Source organism: Ursus arctos, unplaced genomic scaffold (assembly GCF_023065955.2).
Source record: "Ursus arctos isolate Adak ecotype North America unplaced genomic scaffold, UrsArc2.0 scaffold_10, whole genome shotgun sequence".
Classification (NCBI taxonomy): Eukaryota; Metazoa; Chordata; class Mammalia; order Carnivora; family Ursidae; genus Ursus; species Ursus arctos.
In genome coordinates this window covers 63,381,718-63,401,096 of record NW_026622764.1, presented here as the reverse complement: position 1 = coordinate 63,401,096, position 19,379 = coordinate 63,381,718, and the positions used below count along the sequence as shown (strand labels likewise).

The window sequence follows — 19,379 nt, the reverse complement described above, 5'->3', positions numbered from 1 at the left end:
ACAGGGAAAGAGAGCAACCCATCTGAGCACAATGTCTCAACCATCCCCCACCAAGAGACTATCTGTGTGGATGAAGCTGGCTAGGCCTCTAGACAGGCCATTTGTCAGCTGAACACCATGGGGGTAATCACAGTAAACACCATGTGGAGAAGAATCACAGAATCAAGTTCTACTCAAATTGATAATCCATAAAATTGTAAGATATGATGAATAGGCTATTGTTTTTAGCTACCAAGTTTTAGGGTAATTTGTTACATAGTAAAAGATAAATGGAAGATTAGCTTACAATTTAAAACAAAAATAATAAAAATGTGGGATTGATAACATATGTAAAAGTAAAATATGTGACAACAATAACAAAAATTGAAGGTACGTGGAAATATACTATGTATATTAAGTGTCATAATGTCAAATCAAGGTAGACTATGGTAAGTTAAGGATGCATACTATAACCCTAGAGCAACAACTAAAAATAATAATTTTAGCTCAAAAGCCAACAGAGGAGATAAAAAGGAAGGCAAAACACACTTGATTAATTCAAAAGAAGGCAAGCAATGAGGGGGAAAAAGGAAAAGAAAACAGAACTAGTGAAAACAAATAGAAAAATCATGGACCTAAGGTCAAACTTAACAGTAATTATATTATATGTAAATCAAATAAACATTCCAATTGAACAGCAGTGTTTGTCCGAATGGGCAAATTAAAAAGGAAAATAAGATTCAACTACATGCTCTTTACAAGAGATACTCTAAATATAAAGACATATTAAGGTTATAAAACACCTTGCTTTCATAAGAAAGCTTTAGGAATATCAAAGTGGATTTTAAGATGAAGTATTAACATAGATAATTAGAGCTTTTCACCTCCTAAGGATAAATGGTCAATTCACTAAGAAGACAGGCAACTGGGGGACCTGGGTGGCTCAGGATTAAGCTTCTGGACTTCAGCTTAGGTCATGATCTCAGGGTTTTGGGATTGAGCCCCCCCATCTGGCTCCCTGCTCAGTGGGGAGTCTGCTTCTCCTTCTCCCTCCTGCCCATCCCCCAACTTATGCTCCTTCTCTCTCTCTCTCTCTCTCTTTCAAATAAATAAATAAAATCTCAAAAAAAAAAAAAAAGAAGACAGGCAACTAACAATTTCAAAATACATGAAGAAAAAACTGACAGGAATGAAGTAAAAAATAGAGCAATCTACAGTCATCACCGAAGATTTTAACTCTCAGAAAAATCAATAAGGATACAGAATATATATGAAAAACACTACTAACCAATTCTACCTTATTATATTTAGAACACTATACCCCCAAACAGCAAAATACACATTCTGTTCAAGTACACATGGAATACTCATAAAGGGTGACCATACTTTGGGCCATAAACAAAGCTCAGAAAATATCAAAGGATAGAAACCTGACAGAATATTCTCAGATGATAATGTAACTAAATTATAAATCAATTACCTAGAAAATCTCCAAACATTTGGAAATTAAGTTACACACTTCTGAATAACCAGCGGTCAAAGGAAAAATTACAAGGGCTACGAGAAAAATATTGTGAACTAAAGGATAGTGAAAATCTAATATGTCAAAATTTATGAGATGCAGCTAAAGCACTGATAAGAAAAAAACTTTTATAAATGGAAATTTATAGTTTTAAACACTTTTATTAGAAAAGAAAAAAAGATGGGCACCCAGGTGATTCAGTTGGTTAAATAAATTTAATTCTAAATGCTAGTTATGAAAATTTTGGATATATGAATTAAAAAATTGCTTACAACAATATTTATCATACATATTCTTTTATATGTATGTTTTATGAAATTTTTTTTCAGTTAGTTAAGCGACTGACTCTTGATTTTGGCTCAGGTTATGATCTCAGGGTTTTCAGCTCTGTGCTCAGCAGGGTGTCTGCCTAAGGATTCTCTCTTTCCCTCTCCCTCTGCCTCTCCCCGCCCCCCCTTTCTCTAAAATAAATAAATCTTTAAAAAGAAAGAAGAAAAGTTTAAAATCAATTATTTAAGTTTCTACCTAGGAAAATAGAAAAAAGAGCAAAGTATAGGGAAAGAAAAGGAAATGATGGTGGAATCAAATATAAAATGGGCAAATAATATAGAAAATCAATGAATAAAAATTTGGTTCACTGAAAAAAATCAGTAAAACTGGTAAACCCCCGTCAGATTGATCAAGAAAAAAAAAGAATGAAAACATAAAGTATCAATGTCAGAAATGAAAGAAGGAATATCATCAGAGACCTGCAGACACTAAAAAGACTATAAGAGTGTATTATGAACAAAAAGTCATTCAAGAAATTTAACACCTTAGGTTAAATGGACAAATTTCTTGAAAGACATAAATTAAACCAACTGAGAGGAAAAACAGAAAATCTAGTCCTGTAATCATTAAAGAAATTGAATTTTTAATTAAAACTTCCCACAGAGAAAATTCCAAGCCTAGATAACTTTACATTTGAATTCTATAAAACATATCAATCTTACACAACTCTTTCAGAAAACAGAAGAGGAAAGAAAGAAGACTTTCTATTTCATTTATGAGGTCAGCATTTCCCTGATACCAAAATCCAATAAAGGCATAAGAAAAATTAGAGACCAATAACCTTCATGAACACAGATACAAAAATTGTTAATGAAATATCAGCAAACCAAGTCTAGCAATATGTAAGAGAATACTTCAAGACAGAGTATAAGCATTTTAAAATAATCAATGTAACCAGTACATTAACAGAAAAGAAGAGAACATCTGTATTCAAGATAATAAATACCAAAAACACACTGACAAAATTTTACATCCATTCATGATGAAAACTTGAAATAGGAATAGAACACTTTTTTAAGCTGATAAAAGGCATGTATAAAAACAGAGCCTACATCATAAGTAATGGTAAAAGACTTAACACTTCCCCTGTAAGATTGTAAACAAGGCAAGGATGCTACTTTTAGCACTTCTAATTTAAAAAAAAAACAAACTGGTGAATCTAACCAGGGTACTAAGGCAGGAAACAGAAATAAAAGCCACAAAGATTGGGGGAAAAAGATGTCTTTAGTCACAGATGACATAATTGTGTATGTGAGAAATCCACAAAAAAATAACTAGAAGCGATGAATAGGTAAAGCTAGGTCAGGGGATGGTAGGTCAACATACAAAGTAAATTTAATTCTAGATGCTAGTTATGAAAATTTTGGATATGTGAATAAAAATTTGCTCACAAAATTTTTTTTAAACCTGACAAAACATTCAGAAATAAATTTAATAAACTACAAAATACTGTTGAAATAAAGGCCTTTAAAAAATGGAGAGATGGACTGCCAGAATCAATACTGTTCAACATCAATTATCCCCCAAACTGATCTACTGATTCAACACAATCCTAATCAATATCTTAGCAGGATTTTTTAAAGGAAGAAATTGACAAGCTTATTTCAAAATTCGAAGGACCTTTAATACCCAAAGCAACTTGAAAATGAAGAACAAAGTTGGAGGACTTTATCTGATTTTGAGAATAGTAAAGCTACATTATTCACTACATGTAATACTGGCGGAGAAGATAGATAAGTAGATCAGTGGAACAGGGAATCTAGAAATACACTGATAATTATATGGTAATTGAATTTTATGAAAGTACCAAAGCAATTCTCTAAAGAATGGAAAGGTTTTTCAATAAAAATTTGAAAATCTCCATCTGAAAAAAAAAAAAAAACCAAACCCAATCTCAACACTTCATCCCATGCATAAAAATGAATTTAAGATAATCATAAAAGCTAAAACTATAAAACATCTTGTAGACAACATAGGGACGTGTAATTGCGACTTGTAGCTGCAACATTAGCAATGATTGCTAATACAGGACAGAGGAAGTATGATACATATTTTTAAATACCGATAAATTGGACTTCATCAAAGATTTTTAAAAGCTTCTGTTCATCAAAAGATGTAAGAGTTCACAAAAATGAACAGTTATCCGCAGGCTAGAAGAAAATATTTCAAGACATAAATTTGACAAAGGATTTGAATCCAGAATATTAAAGAGCTCCTCCAACTCAATAATAAAAACACAAGTAAACAAAAGGTTTTTTCCAAGGGACAAAAGATTTGAACAGACTTCACAAAAAAAGATACACAAATGGCCAAAAGCACACGAAAAGCTGCTCGACCTCATTAATCATCAGGAAAACACAAATTTTGAATCACAGATCACACTGCACAACCACAAGAATGACTAAAACGGAAAAGACTAACAATACCAAATGTTGATGAGGATATGGAGCAATGAGCCCCCTCATCTATTGCTGGTGGGAGTGCAAAATGGTGCTACTATTTTAGATTTCTGCTTGGAAGTCTCCTAAAAAAGAGAAACTTACGCCAATCCTGTGGTACACCACTCTGTTTCTGAGGGAAATGGAAATCTAAGTTCACGAAACATATATAAAATAATTTTTATTCTTTTATATCCTTTTAAAAATATATTTATATATTATATTATATATTAAAGAATATATTATATTCTTTTATATCTTTTATATAAAGATATAATTAAAATAAATTATATAAAGATATAATTAAAATTAAAAAAATATATTCTTTTATATCTTTTATATAAAGAATATATTATATTCTTTTATATCCACAGTAGCTTTCTTCTTTTTCTTTTTTTTTTTTAAGTAAGCTCAGGACCCTGAGATCAAGAGTCGCATGCTCTATGACTAAGCCAGCCAGGCTCCCCCATGGTAGCTTTATTCTTAATAGATAAAACCCGAAGAATGAATAACCAAAGTGTGGTATATTTACACAATGGAATGTTCCTCAACCGTAAAAAAGAACGAACCGCTAAAACACACAACAACGTTAATGAATCTTAAAACATTTGCTGGGTGAAAAGAAGCCAGACCTAACTGCACATGTTGATGGTTCCATTTATACAAAGTTCTAGAACAAGGAAAACAAATCTATACTGATAGAAGTCAGAATAGTAGCTGCCTCTAGGGGATGGGAGAGGATAGACCAGGAAAGAGCATGAGGTAACTTAAAATGCAGGTTTTATTATTATTCAGGTATGGGGAGGCCAACAGATCAGGAGATGGTTGCCATTAAAACGACAGTTTGTTACTCACAGTTCCCAAGAGGAGGGAGCCGCTTCACACCACACAGGGCCACATGGGAAAGCACCAGGGGCAGTTAGGAGGCAGAAGGGAGTCAGATGAAAACAAGGGCAGGAGCCTTTACTGCAGTTTCTGAGAGAAGGAACAGGCAAGGTAGATAAGCGGGCTTAGGATAGGCTACTTTGAATAATTTCAGCAGGCTCTGGGACGGAGGGGCTGTCCCAAGTTGTGTGGTAGCACTTCACCCTGAGGTGATAAGGGCAGGGGAATATTGGCTGGAGCATAAGAGCCAGATAGAGGGGGTGGGCATGGGGTGGTCTCTGGATGGGTCAGTTTGCACATACGCAAGTCATGCTCACTGGCAAGTCATTTACGATCTCCAGAATCTGGAGATGGGCAGTCTCCCCATGGTCAGTAAGTTCCCCGATGTGGAAACATCAGAATAAAAAGCCATGCTTAATACACAAGGGAACATTTAATATAATGGAAATGTTGTGGTGTAGATGGGTGTATCCATTTGTCTGCCTCGTGACCAACCCTGGTGCTTCCCTATGTAGCCCTGAATGGCATGATAATACCTCCTCTTGGGAACAGCGGGTAACAAACCACCTTTTTAAAATTCATCAAACCATACACCGAAACACATGCAACTTACCTCTCACAGACACTAATTTAATCTGCTATCAATTAAGTGTAACTCTTTATCCTAAATTCTCGAATATTCCTGAGACTATAGAGTGTATTAGCAAACATTATGGATCTAGCCTTGTTCATTGCTTCTCAAATCTTTCTGGCTCTCACATCAAGATTAGGAACTTGAGGTTAGGACAGGGCAGGAAAATATAATACCTGTATCCTTAAGTGATAGTGGAGCAAATAGATTAAGTAAAGTTTCATCCTTTGAGTGGGACTCAACTCAAAGTGATCTCCTATGAGCAGAATTTCTTTCAAGTCTTATGTATTAACTAAAAATATGTATATATCAACACATGGTCTGAGAGAAGATATTTGCAATATGGATTTTGGCAAAAGGCTAGTATATCCAGAATATATAATGAATTTCCAAAAATCAACAAGAAAAAAACCCCCAGAAAAACCCAGGAGAAAGATAGACAAAAAAAAATGAACACTTCACCAAAGAGATTTAAAAAACATACACTGAAGATTTCATTGTAGGTTAACTTCATTGCATCTCCTTGTATGTTAATTATACCATGATTTTTTTTTTTTTTTTAACTAAGAGAAAACAGAAGAAAAGAATGAGGGAGGACATGTTTAGTGAAACTTTGAAGGATATTATTGTTGGCTCAAAGATGTAGGATAACAGGCTCCAGAGACTCCATACATTCTTGTCTTTTTCTTTTTCCTTTGTATATGGAACAGCAATAGACAACGACAGGTCAAAGGGCATGTTTTGTCTTATCACAGTAGCCAGTAGCCAGCTTGGTTATGATCCAATCCAAGTGAGTCGGGAAAAGAACCAATCTGGTTTCATTCTCCCCTATTTAAGAGTGATTCTGAGCGGCCATAAGGGATCTGAGGACAAAGATCTCATCCAAACTAAGTCCTTGGGTCTCGCCTCTGCACAAATGTGTCTCAAGCAAACAAGAACTCACAAAGGGAAGCCTTTTGGCCAGACAGGATTTGGGACCTCTGAGAACTCCCTGTTCTACTTTCCTTGAATTTCTAAGACTTGCTCTGTCCTGGAAAAGCCTTCGTTTGTGAGATACTATCACTTTCACATCTCTCCAAGGGAGTAGACATCCCCAAAATTATTAAACCGCTATCATTTCAGATTCACAGAGACACAAACAAAATGGTGTACTCTGAAAAGTACACCTTAACAAGATAAAAACATTTTTAATGTATTTAAAACACGTATGACAAAAGGGATTTCACCAAGAATATTAGAATGAGGTAGCCAATTTTTATTAATCTGTTTTGATAAAGAAAACAGACTTGTTTTAAAAAGAACTTTCCAAATGTGAATATTCAAAACCATCAGCCAGGACCATTATCTCAACATTAGTCAACATTGTGTTACAAAAGGATCAAGACAAGACAAAAGCATGTATAAAGCAGCTGACTGGGAGGAGAAGAAGGAAGGGAAACAGACTAGAAGCATCCATTTTATGATTCACAGGCATCATTATAAGGGTTAAGAGGAGAAAAGGCAAAAAAATAATTAGGGATGGGTTCTGTTATCTCTCAAGCAAATCTCTAAAGGGGAAGATGGGGCACCCTGGTTATAGCTTTTCTTTTTGGGAAACAAAGATTTATAGTTCTTTAAATAATGCCACAGGGGTACACACCCTCCAAAGCATCTTTTTAGTTGGTACACGAGTGGTCCTCAGATTTTAGCTTTCATCAACCATTAAAATGTAAAAAAATACAAACAACACAGAAGTTTGGAGGACCAATAAAAGATTTCCAACATTAGATCTCAACATGAAAAATAAGAGAGGTAGCATCTCCCAATGTCCTTTCATTGTAACCAATTAGAAATATTATAATTTTAACACCAAATAAAATATGGAAAATAAAATCTTAGATTATAAATTGCATTTTATATATATATATATATATATGCAATTTATATGTATATAAATTGCAAAATATAAACACACTCATTGCACTGTATTTTTCTCGGTAAGTGCCGATCAGTGAAATCTATGGGCTAGCACTAGCCAGCAGACACAACCTAAGTCTTCATTCGGCCAAAGCAGCAAACATGTGAGTGAAGGTCTTTCGGACAAAACTAGCCCATCCAACAGCCCATCTCACCAAGCCCAAAACCCATCTATCTTTCAACTGATCTTCAGCAGATAATGGAGGCCATCTTGCAGAAATTACTCAACTTCCTCCTCCTTTCTGACCCCCATGAAAAGATTCATCTTTATCCACATTTAGCTTGAGCTTCTCTCCATTTTAGTAGAAGAGGTGTTCTCCCACCTGGTTCTAGATTCTATAAGCTTCTATCTACTTAGGGATACCAAGTCCATCACCAACCCCCTCTCCAGCTGTAGGGGATTAATATTATTTGACATTCCTCCCACTGAGAGGTTGGGGTTCTATGTATCCTTCCTTTAGATCAGGAAAGTTCTGTGACTGCTGTGACCAACAGCATATGGGAGAAATAGCACTGCGCCAGTTTCTGGTCCCAGGCCTTAAGACAATGGCAGCTTCTTCTCCCTGTCTCTTGGAACAGTGAAGCCCTGAGCTGCCATGTAAGACGACTGACAACCCTGAGACTACCATGCTGAAGAAGCTTCAATTGATAGCCCCAGCTGAGCTTAGCCTTCCAGCCATCCCTGCAAAGGCTCCAGACATAATGTCTTGGACTGTCCTGACTAGATCATCCACTAGCTGCATACTACCAAGTGACACCAGTTGATATCATGTAGGCAAAATAAATGCCCACTGAGCCCTGCTCAAATTGTTAATCCATAAAACCATGTATCAAGCCAACAAATTTTGGCTTCATTTTTTATACCACGGATATGCCATTTTTTACAACATAGGTAATCAGAACATGAGTTTCTTTAAGCCCTCTATCTCTCTTCCAGCTATTTTCTTTTGGAATTTAAATATAAACATATTCAAGTCTGGCCCAATCTTATCAAAATTTCTCATTTTACTCTAGCTCTCCTTTTACATATCACACACCCCTCATTTTCTCTTTCCTTTCATTTATGTTCCCACCTTTCGTGTTCCATCTTTCCACAATGGTGCTTCTTCCCTAACCATGCCAATGAAATTATTTTTGCCAAGACCAATGATGTTTAGGTTTTGCCAAATACAAATAGTTAATTATTAGTTCTCCCCTTACATGTTCTCTGTGTCATGTGATACTCTTCAACACTTACTCCTTTAGGAAACTCTTCTTCCTGGTCCCCTCAATTCCAATCCCTCTTGGTTTTCGGATCTTTCTTTTCCCCAATTTCTTCTCTGCTTCCCATACTTTGCATAGATTTTCCCCAAGGTTCTCTTTTTTCCACTTTTCTCTTCTCTACATGCTTTGCAAAGTCATCATATCCACCAAGTAGACACTGTATCCTGAGAGTTCTAAGTCCATATTTCTAGCCTAGATCTTTCTCTAGAACCTAAGGGCCAACTCCTGAATGGACACGTGTAAACCTGGAGGTGTTCACACCCAACAGGAGCAAAAACCATCTCCCACTGCCAGCCTGCCATTCTACTGGACTTCCCAGTTGGTGGACGCAACATCTACTTGCAAGTTACACTTGACTCCTCCTGCATCCATGCTTACATTGAATCTACCCACTTAGTGTATCTGGAACTGGTTTATTCTTCCTTATCCCGTTTCTAAAACCATAGTTAGGATTCATTACTTCTTTTGACAGATTCCACAGGCTTCCACATTCAACTCACTTTCTAACATCCTGCTGGAGTGTTCGCTCTAGGTATAAATCTTATCACATCACTCCTTTGCAAAAATCCTTCAGTGCCTCCCCACCAGTTTCAGATTCAAATTCCTTAACATGATGTGCACAAACCGTACCTACTACTTCTCATCTCTTGCCTCTTCCCACTTGTGCCATTATAGCCAAGTACATGGACACACTTGCAGGTTCATAAATTCACAGAACTTTCTTATACTGCCAGCGTCTGTACCTCTATTCCTGCCACATGAAACATCCTCCCCTGACTTTTAAACCAAATTAAGAGTCACTTTGCATTTGAAGCTCAATTTAGCTATCATTTCCTCAAGACAGCCTTCCTGCTCCCTCGTTCTGTCTTAGGTAACTTTCCCAGTGTGCTTACTATGTGCTGTTCTCTATCACGACATTTATGAAAACATAATTTTCTATGTAATAGCCTATTTGGAAGTCTGTTTGAGCACTAGACTAAGATCTTGAAGGCAAGGATTAATTTTGTTTTATCTGGTGCTCTAGTCATATTTTGGCACATATCAGCTACTCACAGATATTTGCTGAATGAATAAAGGAATGAATGAGCAAGTGGCATGTATTTAGTTGCCAGATTTACTAGTTTCACAGAGACTTTTAACAGTACTACCAAAAATTATGAAATTCATGAAAGTAATTTCTTCCTTGAAAGGAATAATACTAAAAACAGACTGTACCATAATTCACCTTCTCAGCTTTTCCTTGCTTGAATGAAGAAGAGAAATCTTTTTGCTCTTCTCAAAATCTGGCAATGGAGACTTTAATTCAAGCCCAATGTCATTTCTTAGAGCTTCAGAGCTAGAAACAAGAGAAAATCATGTCACAGATTTAAGAGGAAAATTGTCAGGCAATATTAAACAATAAGTACCAATACGCTAATCAAAGGTGCTTCTCTAAGTCCCTTGCTTTATGCAAAGGCGCAGAAAATACCACAGCACTTTACCTTACATATTTGGTGCAGAATATTTTATTTCAGAGACTCTAAAGAATTTATGATCAAGATCATCATAAATCCAATGACTAATCAAAATTCTAAAATATAGAGGTAAAGAGTAACAAAGACAAACAGGATTAAAATATTCTAACCTCATTGATTATGACTACCCCAAATTATACGACTGTCTTGAAAGGTATATTACGGGAAAACAACACAAAGGGTTAAAGGGCCACAGTACACTACTCCAACTTGATCCGCAGAGGTCAGATTCCTTCCATTTAGATATCTTCTGGTTCTACCATTTTTCTAAAACTTCTCCAAGCATTTTGATTAATGTTTTAAAAAAATATTTCCCTAAGAAACTTATAAACTAATACTATCTCCTTTATCCCAAGGGACATAACCTGATTTGAAAATTTACTTTTATCTGTAGTGGTAGAATTCTGAGGAAAAATAAAGATTCAAGACCAGGAGGGTTCAAAAAGAAGTTACAAGTAATACAAGAAAATCACAAAGCCTTCCAAAACGCTTTCCAACCTCATATCCCAGATAAGGTATAATACAATAAATGTCTTTCAGGTTAAAATGTTAAATAAGATCAAGAAACCTGTTGATATCTCTGCACTATTTAAGTGAGCACATCTTTGGTTTACCCACACTTATTGGTTGCCAAGTCTTTTCCTTATTCAAAATAGTAGCTGGTCACATTTCTACAAATAGTTGATGGTCACATTCTACAAATTCCGGAAGTGACTGACTCAAACTTCTCACCATCATCACCATGTCCTCAGCAGCTATGTTCATTCCTTGTAGCCCTATGCGCTATTTAAAACCTCCTTGGAAATCAGCGTAAAGCGAATGAAAGAAATTCACAAAAATTGAATTTTTATAAGCAGATAATGCTAGCACTAGAAAGGTCTGACCCCAGTTCAACCACCTATCCGACACAGATTTGAGTCCCAGTTCTAATATCTCAGGCTGGGAGAGGTGGGGACAGAGACGGAGAGACATTTTTAAGTGTTGTTTTCAATAATCGGGGGGATAGATTCATGAGTTCAAAAAAGATATCAGAGAGAAGCTTAGTGGTAGGTGGGTAACATCTGAGGCTGCTCTTGTCTGTTTAAATACTGGGGTTGGATGTAAAAGTTTTGTTTGAAGAAGATTCCACTGTTTCTAAAAAGTTTGAATACCACTGCTATTATTCAACTTTGATTAATGATAACCCAGACTTCTAACACTTCCAGTGCTGAGGAACTTAGGACCTTGCAATTCACCCTGGTCCCCTGTGGTCAACTCTGATTGTTAGGAAGTATTTCCTTGTATTGAAGTGAATACCTCTGCAGTATGTACCCACAGTCCCAACTCAGGACTCTGAAATACAGAAAAAGTCCCATCCCTCTTCTATAACATAACCTTTTCCTTTTGCATCACCCCTAGCACTTGAACTAGTGTTCCACAATCAATAAGTTCTCTAGAAGTTATACCGTAAAAATTGTTATTATGAAAAAGTGAAAAAAAAAACTAACCAAGCAAATAGATCAGCAGAAAAATATCCCAATTGTTCACTGAAGGACTTCTGCAAGGGCAATCCTGGTTCTTCAGGCTTCACAGAATATTCATTCTTAACTGAAAGTTTTAAAGGGGGGACTATTTTAATTCTAAAATCACTGGTAGGGATGCTGTTGATTGTACATACAAGCCCTCATCAAAAAGCACTTGCCACTTTTTATTCAACAGATTTTACAAAGCAGTATTTTTTAAATTGAAAGCAATTTATAGATTTTAGTCTGTAAAGCACAAAACCACCCAGGTTAGAACACAAAATGAAAATATACATTCTGTTCACTCCAGGACATCCTCTTCCAACCAGATTCTAGTAACTTAGAGATAGGTGTGCTTAAAACACATTCGGCTGAGTTTATGTATTAAGTTTTTATTTATGGTAAATGTCAGAGAAAGAAAATATGTATGAGTCTACAGTAAACAGCTGTATTGTCAAAATACGACATCTGATGTTTTTTCTTTTTCTTTTTCTTTTCTTTTCTGCAGCTGCTCATCCTCAGAGCAAAGATGAGATGACCAGAAGCAGACGTGGTTATGACCAGTAGGGAGGGTGCTGGACAGGTGGTGATGAGCAGCTGCTCTATTTCCACTGAGAGCCAAATAAGAGGTTGCAGAGAGGATCTGGGTCACCAGCTAGCCATTTCCAGGAAGAACTCTGAGGTTGCAGTGGCTGGCAGCCATTGGAATGTTACAGAACAGACTCACTAATCTTCCCTGAATGTTAAAAAAAAAAAAACAAAGAACACCCAAAACCATGAAAAGGAACGGTGTACTGAGTCCTACATCATCTGGAATAAGAGTTTATACAGGATAATCCTGAAAGTGTTTTTTCAGGCCCATTTTAAGAAGAACATCATCTTAATTTTAAAAAATTCCTAGCTAGTATCCCAGGCCTAGGAAAACCATATATAGTCATTGATCAACAATGATTCCAGGAGAATTTAATTTCAGAAATTGGAGTCTGTCCTTTTATAAGCCAAATTAAAGTGAATTTAATTAGCTTAAGTGCTTAGATGCTGGTGATACACATAATACAATGTAGGTGAAGAGTTTAGAAATGGGAGGTCTAATTGAAGCATTGACACTAATTATCTGTATCTAAAAATCTAAAACAGAAAGGATAACCACCCTATTAACTTAAAGAAGTAAACTAACTTATGAGCAAGTGTTTTGCAAAGCAGACAGTGTGATACACTCCAAGGTCAGTGGCCCTGGCCTTTAGACACTCATACAATGACGTGATTAACTCTATTTTAAAGAATAAGAAATGATGGTAGCAACTAGGGCACTAAAAAGAAAAACCTCGTGCCTGCCAGAGCACTGTGTTTGTCCTTGGGCAACACATTTTCAACTTTGGAAGATGTAAATGTATTCTTCACAGGTAGGGAACGTATATTTTCTTTTATTTTATTTACACGTCTTCCCTTTAGACTACGATTAATAGGGATTACATGTGCTTTACAGTACACAACATAGTAATCCTTAGCAAATAAAAGGCGGAAGTGGAAAACCAACTTAAAAATGTATAAGTATAGTTTTTGTAGAATTTAATTAGAACTTTTAAAACCTTTGGATATTTGGTTTTCACTCACCAGTATTTGAGAAATAGGTTTTCCAGTATTTTACGACAATACTCATTTTCTCGATGGTCAGGGGTTCACTTAAAGTAATGTCAGCTCCATACCCTGAAACACAACCTAAGAGTTTTTGTTTTAAATAACGGCCTTATGATTTCTATTTGGAGAAAAAACAAATAACAGGTCCAACAGGCACGTACCTTTCAACTTTTCAGGGGTGATAAAAACAAGCAGCAACTGTGTATGTTTCTTCTTGCTGAATCTGAGAGAAAGAAAGGGTTACAATGAAGCACAATCATCATTTAAAAAATTGGGATTCAATATTTTGCCTTATTAGATTGCCTTAGAGTGATTTTCTTTATTCCTGAGAACTTAAAATGGAGGCATTAATACGGAAATTTAGTAAAAGTAGTATTTCAGATTAGCGATATTTAAAAAGCTGGACCGTTTTTATTAGTGCTTAAAAAAAAAAAAAAGAGCCTAAATCATATCCAGATTCTTGACCTAACCACCAGTTTACAAGAAATTTAAGGAAAAGAGAAATATTTTAAAGAATGCTGTGGGGGTGAAATCAGCAAAATCCAGAATGTGAAAAATTCTGTAAGACAAATGACCCTTTTTAGAAATAGATAAAAATAAAGAGTAAAACACAAAGAAATTAAAACAGAGGAAAGGGAAAATTGAATCTTGATTTGTATAAACTAACAGTTTAAAAAAATCATAAGATGGGGTGCCTGGCTGGCTGGCTGAGAAGAGTATGCGACTCTTGATCTGGGGGTCGCGAGTTCAAATCCCACATTGGGTGTAGAGATTACTTAAATAAATAAAAGTTTTAAAAAATGAAAAAATAAAAAATAAAAATTAAAAAATCATAAGATAAGCAGAAAAATTTGAACACTGGATATTTGATAATTTAAAGAACTGTAATTAATTTTCAGGTGTAATATTGTTATTGTAGTTATTTTTTTAGAATATCTTCTAGAGGTATTATTAAAGTACTTATGGATGAAAGAAGACGATATCTTAGATTTGCATTAAAATAATTCACCACTGAGCAGGGGTGGGAAGTTAGGAGCAGGCAGAGATGAAACCACATTAGTCATGTTTTTAGAACTGTTAAAGCTGTATTATGGGTAAAGGCAAGTTCATTATACTATTTTCTCTACTTTTATATGCTTGAAGTCGAAAAAAAATAAAGAAATGTGGCATTACAATAAACTACACTGAGAAGTTTAGTAAGTTGGAATTTCTGATAATTTAAAGGGTACTGAGGATTGGCATTAGCTAGAAAGAAATTCTTTTCCAAGGAGACTATTACTGTGAACCAGACTTTAAAGAGAACAGCTCAGCTCTTAAGAAAAATATAACTATTCTCTCATACTCAAAGCATCATTTATTATACTAGTATGTGGTTATGCATGGTTATTATTTATTCCTTAAGACAGGACCTGGAAGGACCCTCACTAAATAACACTGTTAGGTTATCTTACATATGCATTGAAAGTGAAGACACTACTCTATGCTCCAAATTACATTACAGTTGCTCCTTGAACAGGGGTTTGAATTATGTGGGTCCACCTACATGTGGATTTTTTTTGATAAATATAATATAGTACAGTAGTAAGTGTATTTTCTTTTCCTTATGATTTTAATAACATTTTCTTTTCTCTAGCTTACTTTATTCTAAGAATACAGTATATAATACATGTAACATCCAAAATATGTGTTCAACAATTGTTCCAAATTATCAGTAAGTCTTCAGGTCAACAGCAAGCTATTAGTAGTTCAGTTTTTGGAGACAGTCAAAAGTTATATGTGGATGAGAACCACATTTGAATTGAGATAGACTGAATAAAGCAGACTGGCATTCCTAAAGTGGGTGGGTTTCATCTAATTAATTGAAGGCCTAAATAGAACAGAAAGTCTGAGTAAGAAGGAACTCTTCCAGCCTGACTCCTGAGCTGAGACATTGGCCTTTTCCAGCCATCAGACTCAGACTGAAATATCGGCTCTTCTTGGATCTTGAGCCTACCAGCTTTACAAATGAAATTTATACCATCAGCTTTCCTGGTTCTCAGACCTTTGCATTCAGCCTGACTACACATTGGCTCTTCTGGGTCTCTGGCTTGCCAACTACAGATCTTGGCTTCCATAATGGCATGAGCCACTTCCTTAAAATAAACCAACTTCTCTCCTTCTCTATCTCTAGGTAGATGGATAGATGATAGTTGGATAGATAGATCGCCATCCTATTGGTTCTGCTTCTCGAGAATCCTGATTAACATAGCCACACTGTGTTTATCCATTCATCTGTCAAGGGACATTTGGGTTGCTTCTACCTCTTGGCTATTGTGAAGAGTGCTGCTGTGAACATGATGTGAAAATATTTCAGAAACATCCTTACAGATACACCCAGAGGAATGTTTGGCCAAATGTCTGAGTACCCATGGCCCAATTAAGTTGACACATAAAAACTAACCATCACAGTGTTATATGCATACAGTGGAATATATTATTCAGTCTTTAAAAAGAAGGAAAAGATATTAAATGCTACAATATGGATGAACCTTTAAGACATTATGTTAAGTGAAATAAGCCAGGCACAAAAAAATAAATACTATATGATTCCACTTATATGAGGTATCTAAAGTAGTCAAATTCATAGAAACAGAAAGTAAAATGTTGGTTATCAGGAGATGCGGAGAGGGGTAAAGGGAAAGTTGTTCAACAGGAATAGAATTTCTGATTTGCAAGATGAAAAAGTTCTGGAGATATACTTCACAACAATGTGAATACATTTAACACTACTGAACTGAACACTAAAAAATGGACAAGATGGTAACATTTGTGCTATGTGATTTTATCATGCACAAAAAAATACCCTCTGCAAAAAAGTTATACATGGATTTTCCACTGTGCAGGGGATTGGTACCCCTATCCCTCATGTTGTTTAAAGGTCAACTGTATACATAATTTATATATCTGAGTCATATATAGTGAGAACCCACCATGTGCCAAACTCTGTGCTAGGCTCTAGGGGAAACCATGGACAGACAGGGAAACAAGGTCTCTGCTCTCATGGAGTTAACAGTTTCTTGAGGGGGTCAGACGTTGAACAAATCACTGTAGATAATTAAGTAGCCAAATATGTACCTGGTGTTGTGAAGGAAAGTCGTAGGGGCCAGCAGAAGTACATACCTGGGAACAACCCTATTCTGCGGCCTCAGGCTTCCAGGCAGAAATGCCTCTGGGGCTGACTAGGAGTTAGCCTAGCCAAACTTTTGGAATAAAAAAATATTTTGCTGATTCACAGAGTAAATTATAAGCTAAAATACTCTAGAATTAGAGAATTTTAAATAAAACAGATTCTTCGCTTTTAGAAATATTCTGTGTCTACTTCTTTATTTTACAAATTGATGTTACTGGCACAAAAGTAGGTTAGATTTGGATAGTGAATTTATATGCCCTCCTGATGACTTTCAAATGTCAAGCTTTACATCAGACAGAGCTGGAATTCCAGGATTTTTGTCATTAGCACAGAATCAATTACCAACCCAAACACTTCCCCTGCCAGTGAAACCCTAATTGTGATGCTGTACAGGAGCTCCACTAATCAATAGAATTCCCAGAATCCAACACACTGGTCTGGAGCTCAGCTGCTCATTCACATTCTCTACAGATCGATAAGCTAAGAGTTTCCAGGATCACCAAAAAAACGTCCTCTTCCTAATGAATGAATGTTCCTTAAAACTAAGCAACACAAAAATAAAGCCAAAATCTCTTTCATCCACCCCAATTAATAGCACTTCTTCCATATACCAAAATCAAATCGCAAGTTCTGAGACCTTATGAGTACCTTCTCAGTTGAAATCTCTTGGGTTTTAAAAATTTGCAATTCATTGGGGGACAGCTCATTTCTCCTCATGTTTCACACAATACACCATTTAAATGTCGAGATGTTCTTGAGACCATACTCTACATACAAGATTAGATGTTGATATTCTAGTGTCCCTTCTTATGCCTGTCTCTGGTATTCTCTGGAACTAGAGTAACAAGCTCAAAGGGCAGCAGTACAGATCCCCCATCGTGCCCCTATCCCCAGGTCTGGTTCCTGGTAGCTGAAAAAAAAAAAAAAAAGATCATATAAAGTGTCTTGAGCTGAGTTGTACACTCAGCTGACTAAAGAACCTCATGAAAGCTCTGGCCTCTGAAATCTATCATCTAATAAGAGGACCAGTGGGGTCTTATAAGTCCCTGTGAAGCCAGGAGAAATTTCTTAACTCATTTCCTTTAGACTCACAAGGACTTCAAGGGACAAAAGCCAGTGTCACTTTTGGGTGGTAGCCTTCTTGAGTACAGTTATCCCTTATGCCATCTGCGGGCCACATGCAGCCAAACTAACCTGGCTGGCCAATTTGGGACTTGTAACAAATAATGTTCTTTGCTAATGACTTAATTAAAACGACCATTTTTAATGAGAAAATTGAGAGCTTTACTTAGTGAAAACACTAAGTTCACTTGCTCCTAATAGGGCACCTGTGATAAAATACACTTGAGTTCTGAGAGTTTATTCTTCTGGTCAATAGTGACCATTATGCTATTCTTCAGAAGAGCTCCTGCTGTGAACCTCCTAAGTCAGGGTCACCACATTTACACTCAACCAACAATTTATAGAACAATGATTTTAGTAAAACTATTTCGACATCTTGTTGTTCTTCTGTTTATCATCAAGCATTCAGGGGGCTAGGTCACGCCAACTGGCTAATAAGATTTACCGAGTTGCACCGTCAAGTCAAAGATGTTTTGGAATTGGGGACACAAAAGGACAGCTTGTTAGGTAGATCCCTGTGGCTCACGGGATTAGGTTTTCTTAGTGAATTAATAAGTTAACTGACCAGACAATTGAAACTACATGGGAACAATAAAATCAGATCCAAACTCGATTTGTAGCCAGAGCAGATGGAGGCACATTCTGCGTTCCTTTGCTACCGCTGAACTACTTGGAGCTCACAAGGATCACAGAATTCTAAGAACTGCAGAGACATTTCACGTAATGGAAGATCCCAATTTCAGACAGGAGCCATACATCGTTGATGAGTTTAAAACACATTTTAATTTTCCATACCTGGCTTTGGAAGATAAAGTATCAGGATATGTCTGAATTATCACGTATCTGCTCTTTGAGTGTGGTTCAATTTTGGAAGTCTGAAGCCAAGCATATGAACCCTAAGACTTTCTTAAAATATTTTATCAATGGGTAGTATTTGAGTTCATCCTGCTCAATAAAAATGTATTCATAAAATGAAATCAAATTGGGGAATACTATTAAGAACATAATTCTGTATTGAGATGTGCCATAATTCTTTTTTTTAAGATTTTATTTATTTATTTGAGAGAGAGAGAGCACAAGAGAGAGCACAAGTAGGGGGAGGGGCAGAGAGCGAGAGAGAAGCAGGCTCCCTGCCAAGCAAGGACCCAACACAGGACTCCATCCCAGGATGATGGGATCATGACCTGAGCTGAAGGCAGATGCTTAACCAACTGAGTCACCCAGGCACGCCTAAGATGTGCCATTCTTGAGAATGTCAGTCTGTAAAGTGCCAATGTTTTTATGAATGATTAAAATTGATCACTGATTAGCTCCAAGCTAAAAACGTAGTTCTTATATAAGCATAAATTTAAAAATATTTTTAAATAGTCTGCTTATATTTTGTTCTAAAATAGACCTAACATTATAACTAACAGGCTATATACTTCATT

General features: G+C 36.1%; 1 protein-coding gene across 1 annotated transcript in view; it reads right to left on the bottom strand.

The window, feature by feature from the left end:
* SOHLH2 (spermatogenesis and oogenesis specific basic helix-loop-helix 2) overlaps positions 1-19,379 on the bottom strand; it is a 39,725-nt gene that overhangs the window by 16,110 nt on the left and 4,236 nt on the right. Inside the window, exons 3-6 of the mRNA XM_057306787.1 lie at positions 13,820-13,881; positions 13,635-13,739; positions 12,006-12,105; positions 10,230-10,340 (exon numbers count right to left, since the gene is read on the bottom strand). Of these exons, the coding sequence (XP_057162770.1) occupies positions 10,230-10,340; positions 12,006-12,105; positions 13,635-13,739; positions 13,820-13,881 (378 nt within the window). The remainder of the gene's footprint in view (positions 1-10,229; positions 10,341-12,005; positions 12,106-13,634; positions 13,740-13,819; positions 13,882-19,379) is intronic.